Source organism: Anthonomus grandis, chromosome 4 (genome assembly GCF_022605725.1).
Source record: "Anthonomus grandis grandis chromosome 4, icAntGran1.3, whole genome shotgun sequence".
NCBI lineage: Eukaryota > Metazoa > Arthropoda > Insecta > Coleoptera > Curculionidae > Anthonomus > Anthonomus grandis.
Window position 1 is genome coordinate 32424465 of NC_065549.1, and position 27783 is coordinate 32452247.

The 27783-nt window shown below is 29.9% G+C and overlaps 1 protein-coding gene and 1 long non-coding RNA gene across 14 annotated transcripts in view; both read right to left on the reverse strand.

Annotated features, from left to right (window-relative positions):
• Nucleotides 1-27783, reverse strand: part of LOC126735053 (uncharacterized protein CG45076-like) — a 374536-nt gene that overhangs the window by 119938 nt on the left and 226815 nt on the right. For 9 of the 13 annotated variants that reach the window (XM_050438938.1, XM_050438937.1, XM_050438935.1 and 6 more), the window contains 3 exons: nt 19226-19435; nt 11831-12052; nt 5238-5353 (listed from right to left, as the gene is read on the reverse strand). In XM_050438938.1, the coding sequence (XP_050294895.1) occupies nt 5238-5353; nt 11831-12052; nt 19226-19435 (548 nt within the window). The remainder of the gene's footprint in view (nt 1-5237; nt 5354-11830; nt 12053-19225; nt 19436-27783) is intronic. The other 4 variants (XM_050438941.1, XM_050438948.1, XM_050438947.1 and 1 more) reach the window with 3 other exon arrangements.
• LOC126735057 (uncharacterized) lies at nt 26015-27769 on the reverse strand. Its single transcript, XR_007660265.1, has 3 exons — nt 27603-27769; nt 27305-27523; nt 26015-26247 (listed from the first exon to the last, which is right to left on the reverse strand). It is a non-coding gene; the product is annotated as an uncharacterized LOC126735057 (long non-coding RNA).

Consider the following 27783-nt stretch of genomic DNA (forward strand, 5'->3'; position numbering starts at 1 on the left):
TAAAAATGAAAAAGATTTTAGAGAAGTTATTGATGAAAATAAAAAAAATCCGCTTGAAATGTGGAAAAACCTCAAAAAGTTACTTCCTGGAAAAAATATTTTATTGCCAAACGAAATTAAATTTGATGACTAAATGATTTCAAATGAATTATAAATTGCAACAAAGTTGAATAAATATTTTACAAATATTATAATTGATATTATCAATAGTATTCCAAACTATTCTCTCTCGTATAACACCTTTGTCAATCCCCCTAATATTCAATATCCGGCGTTCTCCAATTTTAAAGAAATATCCCTAACTAAATTAAAGATAATTCTGAAAAACATAAAGAATGTCGGAGGCGGAGAAAATGGAATTTCAAAAAAGGTTTTGTGTGACGTATGTAGTGTGGCTGGAAATCGACTTTTAAATATAGTAAATACATCACTGTCAAGCGAAGTATTTCCAGAGGCTTGGAAAGTGTCAACAATAATCCCTGTACCAAAAGTACTAAATACTATTTCCCACAATGAGTTTAGACCAATAAATACTGTGGAGGTTTATGAGAAAGTGTTAGAAATTGCTGTAAAAGAACAACTACGAGAATACCGTGATTCTAACGATATTTTCGTTATAAATCAATCAGGTTTTCGTGAGCGTCACTCATGTGAATCTGCTGTAATTAATATATGCGATACCTTCTTAAAAGAACTGGATAAGGGCAACTTTGTTCTGGCTGTGTTTCTCGATTTTAAGAGAGCATTCGAGACTGTAAATAGAGCTAAGCTGTTAAAAAAAATGGAAACGATGGGTATTAAACATAAAGTTTTAATGTGGTTTAAAACTTACTTACAAAACAGGTCGCAAAAAGTCAAGTTTAAAAACAGTGTGTCAGAATTACTAATAAACGAATATGGAGTACCTCAGGGAACTGTTTTAGGTCTCCTGTTATTTCTGTTATTTATTAATGATATCGTCAATGTTATAAGTGGTTGTAAAATAGAGCTTTTTGCTGACGACACTATGATTTATTTAATCGGGAGGGATCTAAATGAAATGCAAATAATTCTTAATAATGATATATCTAATTTATTTAAATGGCTTTGCAGTAATAGTCTTTGTTTAAATACATCAAAATCGAAATTTTGTTTATTTGGGAAAAAGAGCAAATTAATGCACATCAATGTGAAAGATATTTACATTGTGGTAAATAATGAAAAGATAGAATATGAGAGTCAAATTAAATACTTGGGAGTAATATTTGATTGTAACTTAAATTTTTATGCACAAGCTGATTACATAACTAGAAAATTTTCCAAAAAAATTGGTTTCATTGCAAGAGTAGGAAAACAATTATCAATGGCTACAAAACTATTACTGTATAATAGCATTGCAGCTCCACATCTTGAATTTTGCTCAACAATTTTATACAATTTACCAAACTTTAAAATTGAACAGTTACAGCTTGTACAGAACAGGGCAATGAGAACTATTTTGAAATGCAATAGATATACACCAAACGTTCTGAATATGTTGTCTGTTAAACAAAAAATTATGTTTAGCATCTATGTTTTTTTGTATAAAGTTAATAAGTAATAAGTAAATAAAAAAGTAAAAGTAAATAATATGTTACCATCATATATTTGTAAGAAGGTGAAGTTTTTTTGAGATGTTCATCATTACCAAACTCGAAACTATAACAATTTCATACTAATCGATAGGTGTAACTCTAACCAGATGTTAAATTCTGTCCTACAGAGAGGCTTACAAGATTTTAATAGATTACCAACCAGCATAAGAGACTGTGATTCTGTAAATAATTTTAAAAGGCTGGTTAGGGCACATATATTGTCCTAGGATTTTTGTTACCTTTGCCTAATTGTTTTTTTTTATTTTCATTTTGTTTATTTTTTATAGTATGTTATTTAGGATAACTATTTTAGTTTAACACTTATTTTATGTTTAATTTTAGTATGTGGCTTGAATTATTGTAGTAAATATATGTGCAGATAAATATTGTAGTGAAGTGAGAACAATGATGAGGTGTTTGTGGGTGGCAGAAGAGCTGTGTTTGCTATCCATGGAACAACCGGGATACTGAAAAAGTATTCATGGATTAACCGGGATTTGACATGGTCTCTCCAAAAAAACCAGGACACCCTGTATTCGATCTATTTCACCAGCCCATAGGTAATTAACCTCATAACTGAGATTCACCTATTGGCGTAACATTTTATGGTTATTTGCGAGCACTGCAAATTTTGATTACATCAATTGTTTTGTTTAGATCCACATGTTAATAGTAACCTCAAGTGCATATGTATATTATATTTTTTACACAATAAGCGTATATGGATTAATTTATAAGGGTATATTAATAATTAATTAATTAATAATATTATTGTAAAGTTAGTAAGAGCGCTTTAGGTTTATGTATGTGGTAATTTTTAAAAAATTTCTGAACCAGTTTTTGGTGGCGGGGTGCTTAGGTCGCCGACATGGCAATGTTTAGACGGACCGGAATATTGCGGTATTCCTTGGATTAACCGGGATGCTGTTGTTCCTGGTAAAACCGGGGCGTTGCAAGTGTCGGGGATCGGGATACCCAGCATTTGATATTTATTGCTTATTTATATATGTACTCTTGCTGACTAAATATGTTGTTGAATTAGTTTTATGAACATTATTATTGATATATGTATCTTTATTTTTATTAATTTTTTGGGAAATTTGTTATTTTTGTATGTAGCTATTTATGCTAAATAAAGATTATTATTATTATTATTATTATTATTTTCAGATCCTTCAAAATGCCATCATTTTACGGTCCTAGAAAAAGTTGAAGGGAAAAATGGACAGAAGAAGAACTGCTAAAAGCTGTAGAAGCTGTAAGAGTCAGAAACGCTTCAGTAAGACAGGCTGCAAGAGAAAATAATATTCCTGAAAGAACGCTAAGATTTAGAATGCACAAAAACGATTTTAAGAAGGGTGGAATGGGTGGAAAATCACTTTTGGGGGAGGATGTTGGAAAAAAGCTTTGTGAGCATATTAAAAAGCTACAAAATTCTGGATTTGCACCAACAAGAACAACTGTTAGAATTTTAGCCTACAATTTAGCAAAATCGTTGGGTATCGAAAGTAGGTTTAATACACAAGCCTATATGGCCGCAAAAGATTGGTTGAAACTTTTTTTAAATCGAAATAAGAGCCTTTCTATAAAAAAAGCAGAGGGCGTCTCTTTAGCAAGAGCTCAAGGGCTAAATAAAGACAAGGTTAATAATTATTTTCAATTATTATCAAAAATGTTAACAGATAATGATTCGCTAAATAAGCCTTTGAATATTTTTAATATGGACGAAACTGGCTTGCAGCTTAACAATGATCCTGGAAATGTTATCGCTGCAAAAGGAAATAAAGATATTCATGTTATTAAAGGTCAAAAAAGAGGAGAGACTATAACTCTTGTGGCTTGCTGTAATGCAGAAGGTTTATTTTTACCACCATATTGTATTTTTAAGGGGGTGAATAAGCAACAAGTTTGGGAAGAAAATATGCCGCCCGGAGCCATAATTAAAATGAGAAAAAAGTCTGCTTATATTTGTGAAGAGTGTTCATGGATTGGCTAATAAATCACTTCATACCTAGGAAGCCAGCTGGAAAGTGTCTCCTGATTTTAGATGGTCATTGTTTTCATATGAACTCCTATGAAATGCTAGAAACTGCCCTGGAAAATGATATTTAATTATTGTGCCTGCCCAGCCATACTACCCATATTTTACAACCCCTTGATCGCTCTTTTTTTAAGCCACTGAAAAGTTACTTTAAACGTTCATGTTATAAATTTATAAGGGCAAGTCCAAGCAAACGTATTAAACGCAGACATTTTGGGAAACTTCTTGCTGATTCTTGGACACGTGCAGCAACAACTGAGATTGGAATATCAGGATTTCGTGCTACAGGAATGTACCCCTTGAAACCATCTGCTATCCCAGATCATGATTTTTTTTCTGCCGAGGAAAATGAACTACCTTCTCAACATTTACCAAGTGAACGCTCAGAATCTGGTCCTCCTCAATCCATATTAACACCCAATGTAGCATTGACAAGTTCAAACTCTTCCCCTCTTGACATTGGATAATCATTCTGCAGTGCCTGTCGCTTGTACATCAGATTGAACGCCTTCAAAGATTTTAGAAGATCTTTCTCCTGTTCCCAAGATCGTAGCTTCAAAGAATCGAAAAAGAAGAGAAAATAGTCTGCCCAAGACCTAACTAGCCCTCAACATTTTGGAAAAAAAAGGAGAAGAGACTCAAAAAACTAGAGCTTGAAGCCAAAAAATTAGAAAAACTGAAGCAAAACCAACAAAAAGAAAAAGCACTCTCACTTTCTCGCGTGAGTACTCCTAATTCTGCCAAACGCAAATTAGTTGAAAGTCAGTCGTTATCATCAGATAATGATGATGATTTTTCAATTAATGATTCCAGCGACGACGAGATTTTTGATGAGAATGAATGTGTTGGTTTCTTAGAAAAGTACGACCAAACAACCACTGTAGACTGGTTAAAATGTGTTTTATTCCTGCACCTCATATAAACAACATTGCATGTTGTGTGCTAAACTATGTTAATATTCAATTATTTATAATTATCTAGAATTCTTTCTGTTACTTTTTTTATTTTATTTAAGCTACCTATATTTAATGTGAGCTTAATACTTTTTCTAACACATTTTTTACTTTTTTTTTTTATTATGTATAAAGCTCATAAGCAATAACACCCACCCGGTCGGCGTCAACACACCCATATAGGATGGGTGAGATTGCCAAATACATATAAAGGAAAAAAAATGTTGTTGACAGGAAAACCTGATTTATTGAATCCAAATAATACATTTTTCATATATAAACCTAAACATTTAAATGTGGTTTTTATTTACTGTCTCCCAATGTTAGAACTATAAACTTTATCACGCAACAAAAAAAGGTGCATCATCTGTCCCAACTCTACCCTAATGTTTTAGGGAAGAACATACATAAAATCCGAAAGAAATAATTGTATGATCAAGAATATGAGGTAATACTATTGTTCGATCATTATTTATTTATAACAACTTCAATGACGAAATTTATTTGAAAATCATAGAAACCAAAGAACTGTCGTAGAACAAAAAGAATCTACATGAAAAATTTTAAAAAAAATTAAACTTATGCACAACAAAAGCAAAATTACTACATGTAGATTAATATATGACTTACCTAGAGACCGTTGATAAAGGCCAGCTCAACCTTTGTACGCGAGGTACAGGGTCGTGAATTCTCCTTAATAACGCGGAAGTCTGCGCCCGAATAAGACTTGTCTCGCTATCGAATATCTGAAAAGCAAAAAGTGTATTAGAACTGACCTTGTAAATTTTAAAGGTTAGAGTTTTAAGTCATACACACACATAATTTAGAGATTAAATTAACACATAATTATGACGTATTGTGATGTGATATGTTGCAACAGATCATTCCGCCTTCAGTTAGTTATGCATACAGAGATCGATTTCAGAGTCACTTTGTATAAATGAAAGAATCTCTGATGAGATCAGTTATTATCACTTCTATGTGATTGCATAAATTGAAAAAAGAAGTTAAGAAATGTGCTGTAGCTGTGGTCGCCAAAAATGTTTTGGTCTTTTTTACCTTTTGTTGAGAAAAATCTAAGAACATTGCAATAAATACCTCAAATCTTTTTAAGCAGTATATAATCTGATAATTTGATCATCTAAATATATAGCCAAATAAGCTGTATGATAAATGTAGGTTTTGGGACATACTTGTGAATTGAAACATTTTGTAGAATGATCACAATTTTAGGTTGTGTAATAAATTATACCAAAATATATATGATATAAAAAAAACAGTTAATTGTAAACCCAACTGCTGTTCTAACAACCATATAATATACAATGAGCTTAGAAAATTGAAAGGCTAGAATTAGCATTGCCGTGGAACTATGGACAGTGTGCTTGCTTGCAACATCTGATGCAATGATGCAAAGCGCTTATGTAGAAATAGCAAAAAAATAGATAACATACGATATGAAGAAGTTAACATTTAAAGTTAAATAAATGTAGATAACGTATTTTAGAGAAAAAAGTAGCAACATCGCAACACCACTCGATCACATTGTTGATTCCACTGACACAAGTAATCTTTACCAGTGACATCGTCAAAAAATATATACATGATAAATATTTATTAATAATGTATTATGCTTTAAATTATAAACAATATTACCGTTTATGAACTTTTTCTGCATTTTTTTAAAGTACTTCATTAGAATAAAGGTACTTATCTAATAAAAAGCATGTTTATGGAAATTATATATTTTATAATGATTATAGATTTCTTAATAAATTTTTATTATTCTACATTTATGACGATGATTGTCCCTTGATATATAGTTATGACAAAATTGATATTTACTTGTGAAAAGATCGGCTTAAGTCACCTTTTTCCCATGGTGTTGTTGCCCACATTTTGAACTCAAAGTTTTTGTTTAAACTCTAGGGTTTCAATGTTCTAAGACAATAGGCCTGGTACTCAGAAGTCAATAAATTTTCGGTAAAGGATCAATCCTAAACAGAAAAATTTACAAAATATGACTTACGAGTGTAGTTTAAAAAGTTTTTCACCTTAAAATAAAGTTGACAGTAACCGTCAACAAAAGTAAGCCAATGATCGTTATTAGCCTGTCTTCTCAAAGATAGTGATCAAAAATGTTAGCCATTTAGATGTGCAGTTGTTCTTTAAAAAACGGTTATGGTGAGTTTATGTTAGTGTATTTGTGAAATTGGAGAAATTCTAGTATCGAGCTATTATTAACTATTTTTTTAAACGCAATGTGCAAGTCAAAGATATGAGGATTGTTCATCATTTACCACTATGAAACTTAAAGCAGCTAAACTAGGCTTGGCCGTACTCTAATCCGATACTCTATACAGCAGTCAGATTAAAAAAGATAAAGAATTCCATGAAAATATGTTCGATAATTATTCAATCAACATTGTGTCTTAAGAAAGCTATAGCCCAAAAATATGTTTGAATTTATATTTTCAATACTGATTGGCACAGTCTGGTCAAATAAATTAGGATCTTGGTGTCAAATAATTACTTTAGACGAAACTTAGATACACATTATAAGCCCGAAATAAAAATACAATGTAAACAGTGAACTGAGAAAAGAGAATCGGCTCTAAAAAAGCAAATACTGTTTTTTTTTTTGGCTGCGAAAGTAGTGGCCAATGTGTCTTAGAAAAACTAAATACAGAACCTGCGAAAGAGCGGTTATATTTGCTGAAAAAATATATGTTTCCGCTAGACAATGGGCCGTTTCAATGATGACCAAAATTCACGAAAAGAAAGTCAACGGGTTCTATTTGAGCTACTTGATTTATTTCTTTAAGCATCATTGAGAGAAAGTTTTAGTAAAAGTTGTTAGAATTGAATAGACTTAAAAAGAGACTATGTAGGAAGTAAAACTTAATAAGAGAAAAAACTATTTGTATCTTGGTTCGGAAATTTTTTAGACCACCCTCGTTTATACCATGTGGTAGCAGGTGTATACATCCACAATACTAGCGAGAAGTAACTTATTTTTGAATCAATGGAGGTTAAGATAAAATTGGATAAACGAAGAGATAAAACTGTATATTGCATTAGCTCTGATATTAAAAACTTACAATTAGGATTATGCTAAAGCCAGAATTTTTAAAATAATATCAGAAAACCTATTAAATCTACTTGTTTAGTGAGTAGTTTTGAGTTAGTGAGTTAGTAAACTACAGCCCCCTTTGTACTGCTCATTTATTTTTTTTGCATTTTTTATGACCTATCTTAATGCAACAACATATCATCACCCCACGTCATAATAATGAGAAGTATATAGAAATTATTAAAAAAATTAAAAGCTTAGTTAACGCTTTATTTATGTTAAAGTCAATTCATTACATTAATAATTTTTTTTAAGCTAAATAAACCTAAAATTTACTATACAGTTTTTATTTGCTTCTGAGCTATAGCGGTAAGTTTTATTAAGATCTGAGTATATTTGTTAAATCGGTTTTTATCCTGTATCAACTTTGAATTGAACCATAATGAAAACCCAAATCAGCCTTAAAGTTTTATTGTCGTTTATTTTCAAACTGAAGAATGTTTTTTTATGAATTCATTTTTACCGCCTTAAAATTGTGCAACGAATAAGAATAAAATTTTAACTTGTACTTTTTGACTAATAAGAGGTGGCCTAAATTAGCAATATTCTAATTTTTTGAGTGATTTTTTTGAATATTTTTAGAAGCATTTGTTTTGCTTGTAATTTTATTTTATTTGATATGAATTTGAATATTTTTTTTAAGTTATATCATGTATTAAATAAATTTAAATACAGCACTGATGATGGTTTATAAATGAAAGGGCTTTGCTCACTTTTAATAAAAATATATCCAGAATACACTTTATTAGTTTTTTTTGTAAATTCCCTAGAGAAACACCATTATTTAAAGCATGACAGCTTATTATTTCCTAATTACTCGTGGTACAATTTAAACTTTTTACAAAAGAAATTTAAAAAAAGGTCATTAGGATTTTTCTTTATGACCTGATTAAGTGATTTTATTACATTAGCCAATGCATTAATATAAAAAACAAAATACATTTCCTTTTTTCAAATTTGCACCATAATTGAATTGTGCAGTGAGTCGTCGAAATTGGTGAAGCATATTACAATTTCAAAAATTATTAAAGACGATTAAACATGGAATGTTTCGAGTAATTATTAGGATCAATAAATGCAGTTTGCTTTGGATTTTTTTAAGGATGTTTAAAAAAATAAAATAGTTTATTTATTTTTATTTGTGAACGTCTTTTTGAACATACGTTTTTTATCTTATAAGAATGTTAACGATAATATTTAATAATGCTACAAAATTTTAAGGACCTATTCATTAAATAAAATCAGGCACAAAAGTTGCTAAGCGTCGAGAATTTTGGTTCCTGATATTGATAGCTTGATGGTACCTATTGAGGGAAACAAATTTTTATAGCAGACATATTTACCTAAATGTAATAAATAGTACGTAATTTCTATGAATTTAAATCCATTTTCCGATAAATATTTTAAATCTTTTATATTCGCCATTAGCTGTGAGTTAAATATTTAAAAAAAAACTGAAATTAAGCTGCTAATGGTTTTTGTAATAAGCAATATTTTTTAATTCTTTATTTCTTTTAGAATAAAAAAAAAACAAAAGCCTACAAGATTGTCTTTTAAATGCCTAAACATAGCTCTACCAGGTTGTCGTATTTAGGATATTTATTTAAAAACATCTCTTCATCTGCCGCTTCATTTCGATGGCAGATAATACAACACCGCAATACCTATATCGTATTTGTCATAACTTGTAAAATTTATTTTAAAATTTGCAAATTTATTTAAAATTTACAAAAACTATTTATTTTAAAATTTGCAATAAATTACACACATTTGACTCTGACAATAAATTTTACTTTGACTGTTACCTAGGTAACAAAAGCAGACATCAAATATTACTATCGGAAAATTACCAAAAAATATCAAAGCCCACTATCATGAAACCTTAATTTTGTTAATTTTCATTATTTAAAGTGACCGAACATAAATATGTCATTATCCATGGTTCAAGAGTATTCCTAAATTAACTTTTTGAAAATCTAAAAATTCAATATGGCACCCATAAGAAAAACAAAAGTTGACTTTGACCTTATTCAACATAATGGCCCTAACATAGATTTACTAAAAATGTTAGAATCCAATCATGCGTATAATTTTGGTTCAGACTTAGCAAAATTATTGCATTCGCACATTAGGGAAAATTTTTTAAAAGATTTTCCAGATACGACAAAAACTACAGATAAAGATTATCCTATTAGTTCTGCACTCTTAACGCATCTAATAATAATGATAATAGTATTTTTTTATAAGCATGTTTCCACTATAGGAGGCCATTACTAGAAAAAAAATTAAATTTTAAATTCAAATACATCCTGACTTCTATTAAATTTTCAATTTTTAAGGCATAATTGTGATAATTTGTTTTTAAAAGTATTTCTAGATAAAATACAGTTTGCCGACATACTTTATAATACTGAGCATTGGCTTAAGCCAAACAAATGTTTTTCAGTATCAGGCATTTTATGTTGCTACACTTATAATAATCTTACGCAGTTTTATGGCTGTCAATAAGTTTAATATTTTTTACTTCATTTTCAAATTCTTGCTCATTTCTTACCTCTACCCTGAAAATTTCGTTATTATAATAAACAACCTCTTATAATAAAGAAGACTAAAATAATAAATTAATATAAAATAATTAAGAAGAAATAAAGATTTTTATCAAACACACTTTTCTCTTTTTTTCTCTGTATATGCGTTGCTATTTCAAGTTTGAAAAAGTAGATGATATATTATTTCTAGGTACTTCATTGCGCATTTTTTTCCTCATTTAGTTGGCCCTGTATCTTTAACGTTTTTTCCAATATCCCTATTTACATCAACTTAAACTGAACACCTTCTAGATAAAAAAAAAATTATATAGGTATTTAAAATTTGACTTATATTGGAAGAGAAAAAGTTAACACTTAAATAAAGGTTGTACTTAAAAGATTTATATACAGAACAGATTATATATTTTGACAATGGACGGATATTAATCTGGTTGACAATATATTTATTTCTTTAAAATATATGTTCACAAAATAGTTTTACCACTTCCAAAACTCTTTATTTTATTTTTGACACGTGTTTCACTAACGATGTTAGCATCTCCGAGTTTTGATCTTCTCCCGAAAATGCTAATATTGTTAGTGAAAGACGTGCCTAGAATAAAATAAAAAGTTTTAGTACAACTGTTGTGTGATTTGAGTATCAAAACTATCAAACCAAATGTTTCAACCATAGGGCTAAAATATGTTTCGTCATTATGAATCCTTAGCTTCTCTTCTTTTAAAAAAAGTTTTTAAATTTGCAGTGTTGTTGTCTTTACTTAAATATAACAACAACTTTCTTATTAAATTAAACTGTTTTTTTTTAAGATTTTCTGGTGCACTTTAATTAAATGTGTATATTTTTGGGATTATTACATCGGAAAAACAAAAGCGTTATTAAATTTGCAAAAGCATTATACATGTACTAAAAAGCATTGTTTTTATGAAATGGCACAAATAGTGTTTAAATTAGGCCTCATTATATAGTAATCTTTTAAAATCCAATGTTTATATAAGATCTTTTAACTACTTAATACTACATTTTTTAATATTGATTTTTATGATAAAAATCTAAATAGTACAAGATTTGCGGAAATACTGCTTGATCAAACCATTTCCTGAAAAATGAATATCAGCATTTATACTATGACATAAGTTACCTCCTTTACCTTTAATTCTGGTATTACTTTAAATGACTAAACTTTTTGAAACTTTGATTGTAATATTGTAAGGAATAGACAGATATACTTAATTTAAAGATAAGAGCAAATTATGGACAATTTAACTAACCTGCTTATTCCTCAGACCTAATGCTATTTTTTTTAATTAAATTCAAGTTGTTTGGAAATCCAAAACAGGCATATGTATCATTATTAACCCTACGTTGATGGCAGTTGAAATCAAAAAAAAAATCCATTCTACATCTAGTACGAAAATTCAACTAGTGAAAAATAAACACGATATATTGTTATTTTATTCTAATCACCTAAGTTTTTATATGTATATATAAAATAATAATTACCGAACTCTTGCGCAGGTATCTTATACTTTTAATTACTTACTTTTTGCAGTTTACTTCCTGCACGGCTAGGAAGTTCATCTCGAAAAGAACTGGCTGAGCGATAAAGAGGCCAATAAGAGCTGTTCCAGTATAATGCTCTAATTGGCTCATAGTAATCGCAGTATAAGCTCAAAGGCTTGTAAATTCTGTGTCTTACATAAGAAGCTGTTGGGTAAATCCGGTAAGTAGAACCAGTTATTGGACTTGGAAGATAAATTATTCTCTGGAAATGAAAAATGGCAGTCTAGCATTTTTTATTACTGTCTTGACAAATCTTGAATTTTAATTATATTTTGGTACCATATTTAAATATTATTAAATTAAATACAATTTTAAGTACATGTGGGAAATGGAGTCTCCTATTAACTGTTTTTGTTGACCCTAAATATATTTGTTTCTTAATTTTTATTATTAAGGTTAAAATAACGATGCATTCAAATATTGTAGTATTTTGTATATTTCTTATTATTTTTAAATAACTAAACTTTCAACTAAAGTTTAAGATTTTCAATTTCCCGAGGTCAGAGAGAAACGTAGTTTGGCATAAATATTGCGCAAGGAGATTTACTTTGATAAGCTTGTGAGTTGTCTCATATGCTCAACCTAAGAATCTAAAGCAAATTATGATATAAAAAGTAATTTATACAAATGTATTTAAATATCATTCGTTAGGCATTTTGTATGAGCCGCCATTGATACTCAAAATATGAAAAGTGATGTTATATTTGGTGGAAAAATTGCTGGATTGACTGTACTATTATATAAAATGCACATTTTGTTAATATATTAAATTAAATAACTTTTAGAGAAAGTGTGATCCAAACCAGAAAGTTTAATTTTGCGGCAAAATTAAAAGGATATTCATAATAATCATATAATTATATAGTTCCTTATTTGTTGAGTATTCCGCCACTAATCAGTAAATATTAATTAAGAAAATACTATATAATACGCTCAATTACTGAAAAGAAGAAGAAATAAGCTGACATTAATTAGTTTAAACTAATTGAGCGTATGAGATATTATTTTTTAAATTGATAGTTATTGAAATAATGTCGTAATACCCAACAAAATTAGTATCTATTTATGAATTCCTCACAATAATATAGGTTTTACTTATACCTCTCTAAAGTTACAAAAATTGTTTAAAACCTCAGCCTGGAAAGATATATTATCTCTAGTGCAATATACTTGCATAACATAACACGGATCAAATAATGTTCACCCATGGTATTGTTCTTCGCTTCTTTATATTGTGCTATATAGGTTATTCAGTTGGTACTTCTTTTCTTGATTTTATATCTCCGTTAAATAATCCAATTCTGTTTTCATTATTTTGTTTTTAGTTTAACTCTACTAACTTTAAAAGATTTTTGGATGGTTTTTTACTTATATCAAATTTCATAAACATATTTTCTGCTAAATTATTTAAATATTTTCTAGTGGATATCCAGTTGCCTCCTTACCTAGCAATTAATACCTAAAAGTTTTGGTTCTCGGCAATTCTAGAGTAGGTTGAGTCGAATGTAGGTGGTAGTAGATTCTCAATTTACAAATTGATATATTTACGAAGTTTTGTTTAAGACAGCCCATATCAGCTGTATTTTAGAGTTGGCATGTACCTCAAGGACTGATTCACATAATTAAAATATTTGAATATGCATTGTCATATATTTTTCGCTTGCGTTCTTAAAAGATTTTTGTACGAAATATTATAAATATTATAAATTATAAAATATTTCGTGAGAAATGGAAGATATTTCAGCTCGCGTATTTTTATTGATCTTTGGCTGAGCTGTATACTATATCAGATCTTCATGCAAGGTCTACCGTTGTGTAATTTTCCATACTTCTCTATCTACTACTATACAAGGTATCTACTATAAAAACCGATAAACTTTAAGAGGTGATTAAACAAGTCATTTGCAACAAAAAAGTCGTATAACATTTTTCGAAAAGTTGTTAGTTCTTCTGGTATTTAACATTTTTTTATTTTATCAAATTTCTTTGTTTTTTTTCATATAAGCAAGAATATCTCCGTTATTCTTACCACCACATAAAATTTAGATATAATATCTATAAGAGAATTAAATTTGCTATAAGATGAATATATTTAAGTTTTTGAGTAATTTTTTATACCGGGTGTTATCAGAAGTTAAATGTAACATTTGGGAAATGTGCAAAATTAGTGGTATATTCTTTGTTGTCGTTTTTCTAAAATTTGGTAAATATGGACATGTTTTTTTTCAGCAAAAACTACTGCATTTAATATGCTTTCCAATGATATACTTACTTTTGTGATAGCTATTTGTTTTCACAGCAATATCATGGGCAAAAGAAAGAAAACCACAAAAAATGAAAAATTTCAAATTTTATATTTCTTGATTGACCAAAATTAAAAAATCTAAATTTCATTAAACAAACCTAAAATTATACATACTTATTCTTTCTCTTTCATTAACACACACTAATTCTATTAATTAGTTCGTCTCGAGTATTAATATTAATACTATAAACATTAGATTTTAATGTGCCCCATACATAAGGTTCTGGGCGGCCATCTTACCGGACCGTATCTTCCGATCCATTTCTCCTCAAAGCATTGATTCAAGGAATTTTGCACAATTCTGCCATTATGAGCTGGGCATCCGTTCACTTGAAACCAAAGTTCCTGTCTAACGGCTAAGGGTCATTATTTAATAAATTTGAAAACTCATTGGACTTGACATGATCAGGAACTATTATAGGCCCGAAAAGGCGACCTCTCATTAATCCTATCTATACGTTGACCCTTATCTCATGCTGAAAATGCGAAACAACAGTCGCATGAGGGTTTTCTGTATGCCATATATGGTTATTTATTAACTTCATTATTCCGGCTCTTGTAAATGTTGCTTCATCTGTCCAAAATATTTGATCTGTTCCCCACTCTTGCAACTTATCCAAGTGCTACCTACAGAATTGAAGCCTCACCTCACCATCCACTGGCAATAAATCCTGGACTTTTTTCGAATCCTTAATGCAGCACCAATGCGGCGAGTACTTCTAGATCTATCTTCTGTAACAGCTTTAATAATCGCAGGTTCTTGCCTCCAGCGTTGACCATTTTAAACACCTTCTCTAATTCGCAAACCTCGAAAGGAACCAGTTTCCCACAGCATCTGAACACTTCTGCAAATGTTCTTCTATGCCGTCTATTAGGAAAACGAAGCGCATACTCCCTTGCTGCCTCCCGTGAGTTTCCATTTGCGACACCGTAAATAAATATTTAATGTATGTGAAACTAGGCATTTTTTTTAGGCATGTTTAAATCAAATTACCTATTTAACTACTTTAAGTCGAAGTAAAAACTTAATGACAGTTCTTGTCAAATTGTGAATATCATGGTTTGTGAATTTCCTTCTTTTGCGGATTCATTGCCATTTACAGAAGAAGGAAAACCTGCCTTTTTTCTTAAAGAATTAATATCGCGATATGTTATTTGTTTACGGCTTCTCTAATGGAAATTTGTGGAGTTGTCGTGTTAGGGAAGATAGATCTACAAGTACTAATGATATTGTTGTGAAAACAAATAGCTAGCACAAAAGTAAGTATATCATTGGTAAGTATATTAAATACAGTAGTTTTTGCTGAAAAAAAAACATGTCCCTATTTACCAAATTTTAGAATGTTATGAAAAAAACAAAGAAATTTGATAAAATCAAATAATTTTAAATAGGTACCAGAAGAACTAGCAACTTTTCGAAAAAATTTTATACGACTTTTTTATTGCAAATGACTTGTATAATCACCTCTTAAAGTTTGGCGATTTTTATAGTAGACACCCTATAGAGGGTGCTAGATCTGCGTGTTACAAATTTATATATAAAGTATATATTTTTTTAGTTTTATAACATATCCTATGGTAGCTGTGATGATATCTAAGGATTCGCCCGTGCAATTTGAGCTGAGTGGCTCCTTAAAATAATTAAAATCTCCTGGTTTGCATAGTTTTCCTATTTTTTTTTGCTTGTGTTTTTAAAAGCTGCAAAGATTATTCTAAAAAGTCGAAGATATCCTTTTTCATATTTTTTACTTCATTTAATTTTGGCCCATCTTAATACCATATTAGATGTTCATAGATCTAGTATTGCATCACTTTCTCTATCTTTAACTGTAACTGTTAATACCAAACTTAATGATATTTACTTAAAAATGTTAGTCACTACTTCAAATCCTTTAAATTATATGTGCCTTCTGCCTGAGTAATATTTGTGCCAAATCATGTCTCGAACACTCTTTTACTTATGAAATATTCAAATTAAAGAATTTTAAATTGATTTACTCTATATATAATCATATTTTTTTGGTTATTTATAAATAATTTAAGTCACAAATCTTACCGTCATTATGCTAAGAACTGTTGTACTTCTTCCATATAACTTAACTTTTGTTTTGCATATTACAAAGTATTTTACGAATTGAAAATTTCTTATCGTGTTGTTTTGTTTTATAACCAAATTCCTGGCACAGTTTCAAGTGTGCCTCAAATCTACTACAAATATAATAATAATCGGGTTCTCCAATGTTAAAGTTATTTCAGTATTTAAAAAAAAACACATAATACTTAAACATAGTCTTACTTACGGATAAACGAAACCTAAGTTACTATCCTTTTCTTTCCCTAAATAGGTATAAAATTAACTTATATTACTACAAATTACTTAACGACAGCACAGACCAATTTGCAGAGAATACCCGGCAAAGCAATATATTTATGGCGAATTTTGTAAGTTAATTAAAATCATAATCCTTAACCTAAATTTCGAACAGCGATTACATTACGTGTATACTAAAATTAGGTCAACATACGCCAACTTCATTCCTTATGGCAGAACTGAATTGGAACTAGCACAAAGGTCAATCGTTTAAGCCCCTTAGAATTGTTGATATCTAGTAATGTATGTAATAGTAAGCGCTTTATAATGCCCTTATTAATTATACTTTATAATAGTTGTAATATAGATTTAAATGGAGACCGATAATTTAATTTAGCAATAAATTTTATCATGAACTTTAATATTTGCCAAGTAATATGCAATCTACTATACATACGTATTTCTATTGAAATTCAGATTATTGGTTTATTAGCCAATAAATGCATTTCACTCGATTTACTGGTCAATTATTTTAGTGGGATCTATTGAATTTCTAATATAAAATAAAAATTAGAACCTGCATGCTTTATGTTGGTCTTTTACTGTTAATATATAGTTTTATAGTACGCAGATTAATATAATAATCTTATACTAATTAATAGCTATACATATTTTAGCCGCATAATTACATTAGACACTTCTAAGATAAACTGTAGTACCTGCCATGAGACAGGCTAAGAGACACATAGCCAAGTTCTTTGCCTGCCTCACCAGATAATTACTGGACCTAAAGAGATGCCAAATTCTGAATGCCAGATTCAAAATACTAGAGAGGGGATTTTTAACTGGACACTGACTCTTAAGATGCCATCTACACATCCTAGGTATTATTTTATTTTATTTTATTTTATTTACGCCATTCAACAGAAATACATCCAATTACTGAATGGAAAAAAAATACATTTACAATCAATAACAATAAGGAAATGCTTAAAAAGAAAAACAATGAGAAAAGTAAAGAAAAAAAAACAAAGTTTTACTAAGAATAGTGTACTTTTTTGATATCTGCTATGCTACAGTTAAATAAGTCACATTGACCCTGAACAGAATTATATGTGTTACAGGCTCTGCGTAGTGGAGAAAATTTGTTAATGTTAGTCCTTGGTCTAGGTAGGTAAAATGTTTGTGAGTTTCTGGCTGATATGCGAGGTATGTGAAAGTTAAAATCATGGCCAACTTACTACAGATTGCGTATCAAGGAGTGCCCAACACTCACATGCGCTAGGTTAAAATATCTAAGCAATACTTACAGTTTACCTAACGATATAAAATTTCTGAGATCAGAAGGCTTCATTAGAGTTTCTAAGGGTATTATTGACTTCTAATAATGACAAGTTTATCTTGGCTGTCCATTTTCTTTAAAGTCAAAATATTCTAGATATTAAGTGGCTACAGCTTCCATGGATTAAAATTGATATATTAAAAAAAATGGGTAAAATTACTGCCTTATGATTAAATTGAAGTAAAGCTATTTTCATGTTTTAAAACTACAGTCAAAACTATTTGGAAAATATTTATGTCGTATTTGGAAAAAAAAAAATACAAATTAATATGCGGAAGAGATTAGCTAGATGTACAGCTGCGAATTATTTAATATTATTAGGAATTAGAAAAACAATAAAAGATCAAAATCAATTTTCTGAGTTTCGTCACTATTAATTGGCATATTGACAGTTGTTAAAACTGTGATAGTTCAAAACCCTGATATAAAACTTTATGTTTATTCCTTGATTATTTATAATTTTAATTACCTAGATTAAAAAACCTTAATAAAAGCTTATTTAATACTCTTACATCATTACGAATTATTCGTACTTGAGATGTTTTATACGATTACCTTTCCTGTAACACAAAGATAATTAAATAGGCGGGATAACCATTTTACTATATTATAAGTATTAAAATTGGGAAACATAAGAAAGTGTTCACATAAACAAGTTTTTGACAAAACTAAGAGTTAACAACATACTCGCCATTATTCAACTTTGGAAGAATAAGGTCCTAAAATTCAAGAAATTTAAAAATCACAATTTTTTAATTAAGTGCTTATTAATCTAAAAAATATTGGTACCAAAATATAATATATTTTAAAAAATCGCCACGGTTAAAAATGATGCTTGTTAGGGGGTGAAGCATTTCTGTTTTAATGGTGAAAAACATGTGTATATATATTTGTGAGTTAAGATAAAATTTGTAATAGAATATTTATCACAGTTCATGTATAGATTTTGATATGTACTTATCTCTATTTGAATATGATTTAGTGTTTAAAAAAATCATATAATAAAGGTCAACCTAAATTTAATTAAAGTAATTTATTAATAGTATCAAGAATCAAGCATAACTTAAATAGACCTAATTTGCCATTTTTTATTCAAAAAATACCGGACTTACCCAATATTTGACAATTTTACCTGATACAGTTTATTATTACTCCGCCACTGGGACTTTTGTTAAATAACTTATCTTCCTAATTAATGATAACTGGGAGCAGACAAAAATATGAAATAAGGTAATATTTTGTTTGCTTAGGATAAATGCCAATAAAACCTTGTTATTCTAAAGTTATGATTTTTTTTTAGTAAAATATCGTATTTTATTCCAGTAGCATTATTTTATTAATCTCTAGTAAAACTAAACTTATTCAGTAGATCTAAAATTTCGTAATTAAGCTTTAGCCCTATCACACAATTACTTACACCCTTTAAATGATAGTATCTATCAGACGGCAAAGTGTACTTGTAATACAAGTATCTGTAATAAGGATAGTATGGCCAGACGTCGGAATAGTAGTTGAGGCTTCTCACTGGATAATAGTAGTTATAATAGAGGGTTAGAGGTCGATAAATTCTTGTCGATTCGGGGTAATAGTCGAGTGTTCGATAAGGGTAATTAATGTAGATCATTTTCTGAAATTAAGGATTACTTTATTATAGATTTGTTTTTAATTTGCTAGATTGCGACCTAACTAAAGCTATAAATTGTTTTTTGCCCAACAAAATAAAACATAAAAAAACTGTATTTTTGCATATAAATATTAATGAATCTCTTCTATTTAATATTATATTATTAATTGTTTCAGCTTATTATTAAGATGTAGGTATCATATTTTATTTGTTGTTTTAGTTGTTAAGCTAATTTGCTCGGTATAAACTTTATATCGCAGTAGCTTTACAGCATAGCTAGTGTTTCTTAAAATTTCTAATGAGACATTTAACTTTACAGAACATTTTTTAAAGATATACCAAATAATAATTTAGCCAATTAAATCATTAAAATAAGTAATTAGAAAAAAAATCTGTATAAGTTACTTTATTAACAAACGGCAATAATCTATTTAGTTTTAATATGTTTTATTTTTTTAATTATACTTTTCAAACAATTACTATTTTCAATTTAAAACCCAGTGCTATAAACAAACTTAAACCAAGCGGTAGATAAAATGCAATTTCATTGTTACTAGTAAAATAAATACATATATCTATGTTACATACCATCATATAAATACATACATCAATTTTTTTTTCAAAAACTTAATTTGTAACATATTTGCGTATATTTTCATAAAACTAATATATAAATTTGAATTTCCAAACAAAAATGATTAACATTTTGTAGCAGCAGCAATTAATAATTCCACAAAAGTGATTAAATTAAATAAATGTTTGGCTTTTTCTCTTTTATTGACTAATATCACAAAGGAAATTAAATATGTTTAACACATTGAGTTTATTTGAGTAATTAATATTTTTACAAGTTATGTAACATAATTTTGACGACACTTACACACATAATTAATTACACCACTTATTCATGTATGTTTATTAAATTTTTTATGCAGTTTCTTTAAAACAAATACATTGAAAAATCTTTAAAAGTGAATAAAACTAAACTAAGTCTGTATTATGGGAAAGTGCAAACTGTATTGGTCGGACTAATATAGAACTAGTTTTGGAAAAATTGAAAACTCCGATACAAAAACTAAAATCAAAGAGAATCTTAAATGAAATAGTTTATCACGTTATGATCGTCATGAAACTTTTAACCCATTTACGCCTATCGTCCTTTTAAAAGGATTTCAAAAAGAAACCTGTATTTTTCTGATTCAGCTGACGGTTTGAAGATGTCGCCAGTGTCACATTATATTTAGTTAACATCTTAAACAAGGTCAGTCGCGATCGTTAGGATTTTGTTAATTTTTGGATCGATAGTGGCGAATAAAACACGCTGTGTTTCTAGTGATTTCGCAATGAGTGACCCAAGGTAAGATATGTTAAAATTCGTTTAATTTTTCGTTCTTGTTTTGATTGTTTTTAACAAATAACATAACATACTGACCTTTTTATATATTTGTGGTTATGTTTCACACTTCTTGATCAATCCAGGAGTGTTCAATTAAACGAGCCCTTTTAAAAGGACGGTAGGATTATATACTACTATGTGGTTTTTTACAGGTATTGGAAAAAAGCCACTAACCATGGCAAAAATATTAGAGAAATTGTCTCAAATGACTCTACGTCGCACATTCCTACAGGCATTACAATTTTTCCACCCGAAAATGCCAACGAAAACTGCGATACCGATGAAGATTCTGGGGCTGAAGATGATGTAGTACCAAATAATTTACCCGGAGTGCAACTAAGGGCCCCGGCGAAAATTGAATTTAACGTAGAAGGTGAAGACGACTGGGACAGTGATGACGATCTACCACTGTCCACTTTTGTTGAAAGGCGACCTAAACACATAAAGACGTTTGACTATACTCTCAATAAAGATTTAGAGTCTACGTTTATGCAATGGCAATCAGTTCAAACTGCACAAAGCAATCGTTCCCCTGGCAATATTTTCAAGCTGTTCTTTGATGAGAACTTGGTAGGAGAAATTGTCAATTTTACCAATATTTATGCACAGCAAAAAAACCGCCCCGATAACGTTACTGCAAACGAGATGTACTGCTTCATAGGGGTGTTACTTGTCAGTGGATATACAACTGTTCCAAGGCGACATATGTATTGGCGAAATTGCAACGATACCGAGAATAAACTTATATTAGCCGCTATTTCCAGAGATAGATTTCAATTCATAATGAGTAATCTTCATTGCAGTGATAATACTTCCCTTGATAAAAAAGACAAGTACTCTAAACTGCGTCCTTTTTTCAAGAGCCTAAATAAAAAATTTTTTGATTATGCCCCAGTTGAAGAGAATCACAGCCTTGATGAGGCCATGATACCGTATTTTGGGAGACATAGTGGTAAGCAATTTATTCGAGGCAAGCCTATGAGGCAGGGGTATAAATTTTGGGTAGGTACCCTACGCCTTGGATACATTGTTTATTTTGATCCCTACCAAGGTGCGTCGATAACAATTCCGGACAAATATAAAAACCTGGGTTTGGGAGCATCAGTTGTTCTTCAATATGCAGATGTTTTACAGAAAATGCCGTATCAGCCCTTTCACATATTTCTTGACAATTTTTTCACATCTTTGTCACTTCTAGAGGAGCTAAAATTGAGGAACATCAAGGCAACTGGTACTATACGTGAAAGCCGGATCCCAAAATCTTCATTTAGCAATGCGGCAGTTCTGAAGAAAAAGACACGAGGTACATTTGAATGGGGTGTTGCACCATGCACCAATGCATGTTCCAGTAAGTGTTGCCAGTAAATAACGTCAAACGATTTTCACAGGCTGAAAAAAAGCATGTTTATATAGATCAGCCTCAATTGATCAAGGCATACAACGAAAATATGGGAGGTGTAGACCGTAGTGACTAAAACATAAGCCAATATAGAGTTTCAGTACGAGGTAAAAAGTGGTATTTTCCGTTATTTTCCCACTGTGTAGACATGGCCTCTCAAAACTCGTGGCAACTCCATAGGAATAATGGTGGTACTCTTGACCAACTTCAGTTTAGAAGGGACACAGCTGCTCGAAACGTATAGGAAAACAACTAAGAGAGGACCTTCGAAATTGCCAAAAACTGCATTCCAATTCTCACGTTACGATAGACTAGATCATTTAGTTACATATCACGAGAGTCAGCGGAAATGTGCTGTGTGCCACAAAAAAGCAAAGCATTTTTTGCTAAGCATTTTGTAAGATATATAAACATATTTTTAAGTCTTTACTTATTTTTCTAATAGTAGCCCTTTATCCTACCGTATTTTTAAAAGAACCGCCGTTTTTTCCAAAACTGGAAATTGAAAAAAAATCATGATTTTTTCTCGACTTATGGGACCTTCTATTGACCGTTTTTAGGAAAAAAATATACAAATTCGGAAAAAATATAGTTTTGGGGTTAAATGGGTTAAAGTCATACAGGAAGAAATTACACCCATCTTAAAGTGGTTCAAAATAAACGGTTTAAAATTAGAAAAAGCAAGAGGTGGCCTTTGGTGAATTCTACAAACTGAAAAAAAATGGTTTTGAGTTTATTATTAGTTATACTGATGATACTGCTAAATTTTAGCAAAACATCTGATTAAAAAGTCTCTAAAAACTCAAACTAGAACTAAATAAGACAAAATCCAAACTTATTTCTTTTACACCATATATTAATAGTAATTCAATCCTTTTTTAAATGAAATTCAGCTTGGTTGATTCCAATTACAGTGAAACCTCCCGATACGGACACCTCCAATAGACGGACAACTCTCTTAAGCGGACATTTTTTGTGATCCCATTGAAAATACATTAAATTCCCATATGCTTTAACGGACACTCTTTCGGGCGGACGCGGATACCTAAAAGTGGTATGAAGAACCGCTTAACCTTCTCTTGAGCGGACACAGAAAAAATTTAAACACGCAATCGGGGGTTGCATTGGCGCCAGAGCTTGGGTTTTCCCCGATACGACGGTACTCCACGCATGGCGCCGGTTTGTCGGGATGTTTTTGTGTTTTGACTGTTTTGTTAATGCATTTGGCTTTAGTTTATTGTCGTATCTTCTAGCGTTATTAGCGTAACAACCGATATGTCATCGAAACGTAAAGTGCTAACTCTTAAAGAAAAAGTTGACGTAATTGAGATTTTTAATAAAGACAAACTAAGCGTACGCGACTTAGCAAAACGGTTTGGAATAGGAAAAACACTGGCACCTAAGATTATTAAAAATAAGGATGTTTTATTAAGTAAGTTCCACTCAAATATAAATGTGAATAAAAAACGAAGCTTCCTAAGAGAAGAGGGCAGAAATATTGACAGACAGTGCTATGAGTGGTTTATTAGAGCTCGAAGCAAGTATATTCCATTATCAGATAACATACTTCAATTATTACACATATTACTGTATATTTTACATGTGCCTATTATCTTTTTAGGTACAATTGTTAAAACGAAAGCCAAAGAAATCGCTGATTGTTTGGGGTATAGAACTTTCAGTGCATCAGAAGGTTGGCTGCAAAAGTTTCGTACCCGGCACAACATTGCTTTTAGAACTATCAGTGGGGAGGCCGCAAGTGTGAACTCTGCCGATGTCACGACATTTTGGGAGAAAGTACCATCTATAATTAAGAACTATGCTCCCAGAAATATCTATAATGCTGATGAGACTGGGCTATTTTTCCGAACAGTGCCAAACAGGACTCAGACAGGAAAAGAGAGAGTGACTATACTTTTTTGTGTAAATATGGAGGGACAAAAAGAAAAACCTCTACTGATCGGAAAAACGACCAAACCAAGAGCATTTAAAAATATTAATATGAAAGAATTGCCAGTTACTTATAGGTGGAATAAAAAAGCTTGGATGACCGGTGAACTAATGACCGAATGGTTAAATAAATTTGATAAAAAAATTATGAGTGAAAAACGAGAAATTTTATTATTTCTCGATAATGCATGTTGTCACCCAAAGGATATAAGATTGAAAAATGTTAAATTGATTTTTTTGCCTCCAAACTGCACTTCTGTTGTACAGCCTTTAGATCAGGGCATTATTAAGAGTTTTAAAACATTTTATAGGACAATCATTATTAAAAAACTTTTATTAGCCATAAATACTGCTGAATCAGCCCAAGAATTAGCCAGAAAAATACACGTCCTAGATGCAATTTATTTTATAAACATTGCATGGGACCAAGTGACAAAGAAAACGGTTCAAAATTGCTTTATTAAGTCTGGCATTACACACTCTAATAGTTCAGAAAATAGTGCAGAAAACCTGCAAATCTGGGAAAATGAAGACGACATTCTATTATCACTTTTAGCTCAAATGTTGAGGAATAAGGATCATTTTGGCATGATAAAAAATAATGATATTAACGAATTTTTTAATGTAGACAATGATTTAATATTGGAGCAAATTGAAGACCTTCCTCTGGGGGTTTCGAATCAAGAGGAAGTAGTGGTATCACCCGATGAGTCAGAAAAGGAACACGTTGAGGAAGAAGAGGAATTGATTATCTATTAACAGGCTTTTAATATGACGCAACAGTTAAAACGCTTCACTCAGGCTAGGGGTGACCTATCTGCTCTAGATTTACTATCTAAGCTTGATCTTCATTTCCAAGATACTTTGCTCAACAAAAAAAATCGACAAACGTCTTTATTGGAATATTTTAAACATAAACAATTATCTTAATTTTTACATGTATTCCAAAATATTTACATATTATTTCTTACAAAAATCTTTATATGTATGTATGTACTAGTTTAGTTTATTTTCGGTTTGTTATTTCATAAGTTTTTGTTTTGGTTTGTTTTTTAAGTTTATTTTTTTTGCGTAATTATAATTATTTTGTGACCCTAATTATATACTTATTGTCATTAAATAATTAATATTAAACTTGCTTAAAAAAATAACATGCTGTTTAATTTTGCTTCTGTGTGGCCTTTTTCCCTTGGACGGACACCTCCGTTGAGCGGACACTTTTTAAAGGTTTCATGAGTGTCCGCTCAAGAGAGGTTTCACTGAGCCTAATATAATATTTTTCAGTCACAATAATTCAAAAACAAATTTAATTTAATCTACTACTAATTTAATTTAATCAAAAACAGCAAATAAAAATCGAAATTTAATTAGCTACATACCTTTATTTATATTATCTATTACCTAAGAAGAAATTGATAAAAATTTCACTTTTATTTCCTATAGAAGTAGTGCCCTGCAGCGGTATTTTAAAAAATTAAAAAAAAAATCTTAAAGTTTTTTCTGTTTGTTAAAGTTTTTACTTAATTAATAAAAATTATCTGTGCATTAGAAAAAGCAAAAACTAAAACAGTGGATGTGATATAGACATACATATTCATAATTTCTTTAGGGTATTGCATAAATAAATTTAAACATTTATAGCATCTGTCTAAATGATAGTTGTAAACAGTGATGAAATAACAATAAGTAGCATTCTTTAGTGACACTTATTTATTGGACTATTAAATTTTACTCCTAATAAGAGATACATACTTATTATTTTAAAGACTAAGTGGCTCTTAAATTAATTATTACCAGTTTTTAATTTCAGTTCATGCATAAATAAAACTACTTTAAATAGTCGTGACACGTTTAATAAATCTTGACTCGTTGTTTCATTTGAAAGACAAGTTATATCGTTCGTTACATTGCTAGAAACTTAAAATAATAACACGTTACACTTTACATCAGATATCCAATAATATTAGTAAGCAGCCAACCTTTCATGCGAACTCTTGTTAAATGCATCTTGCGGTCAATTTCTACTTCATGTTTTGGGCCTGGACTTTAAAAGTAGAGATTATTCCTCAACTAAAAAAAAATAATATAATTAGATTTTTGGTTATATAAAGGCTTAAAATTTGGAAAAAACTTAAGATAAAAACCATTTATGTTTTAGATACAATAAAATTAGTTTTTAATGTCATCAGTTTAAATTTAAAAATTGGATATGGTAAAGTGATATAGTAAAGTAAGGTGCTAATTAACTAATTTAAATGAACTTATTTTAATAAGTAATGGTAACTAATAGAAAAACTAATTCTGTTATGGTGGTACGCTTACCAATTATTTTTCATTTTAGCGATACTTAGTATTTGGAAAATTTCTAAAATCCTTTATCTCAATACTTCTTAAGATACAAGGTTATATTTAAAGTTAATATCTTAAATAGACCTTATTTACTATTTTTTATTACCAAGCTTACCCACACCTGTTTTATCTGACTGTTAAATAAAATTAACATGTAATTATTTCAGCAAAATGTTTGCTATATTTATAAACATTGACTTAGCATAATTTACTTTTAGCAATCAATGTATTATCAATTTATGTACTTAATAGCAATCAATGTATACTATGAGATGTACAAGTTGGATTCTAGCTCTAAATTGAGCACATATTGTTAGCAATGATGCAAGAAATCAGAATGAGAAAATTTAAGATGGTTAGAATTGGCTTATAAAATAGCCTCATAGGATACACTTTACTACAGGATACAAGAATAAAAAGAAACATAAAAATTTGATAGAAAACTATTAGGTTATGCCAAGGATTAAAAATATCTAATAATAACTATTTTCATGTAACGAGAGATTTACTTATTGCTTGTTTTTGATTGCCCTTAATTTACTAATTAATTTTAAAATTTCACAAATAGTTAAACTGGACTAGCTATGTCTCTAGTTTTAACATGAACAGTAAATTTTCATGTTAAAACTTAAAATTAAAAATTTTTATTGAAACGATATGAAAAATGTATTCGGAATTATCTTTGTGACTTTCATCTCATATTTATTAATTATATTTATAAGACTTTACTCCCAAATCCTAATTAAAAGATAAATAATTGTGCATAAAGTCTACTTACTCTGACATCCCTAAGAGCTAGATCAGAAGGTTTGTAATCGATATAATGCTGAAACAGCCTTCTCGTTGACCAGTAATATGGAAACCATACTCTGGATCGGTATGACCATGGATCTACAACACTTACAGGAGGAGAAAATCGGTAATTTTTGAAGTATTTTGAGTCTGGCCAGTACGTGTAGTCGTACCCATGTATTGGGTCCCAGCGGGTCTCAATCATCTAAAATTATTTAAAACTTACTACGTGTATATAAAAAATTATAAAAGCAAATGCTTAACATCAATCTATATACACTTACCTTGTAATGTTTGAGATGCTGATTGAACAATACTGGCCAAACAAATACAAGCGGGGCCAATAACTAAACACAAATTTTCACCTGAATTATTTTGAGGACGAAAACGCGAAAACGATTCCTGAACAAATGCCAAAATAAGTCGGGATCTCTACGTAGTGAACGGGATTACTACTCGGTGAGT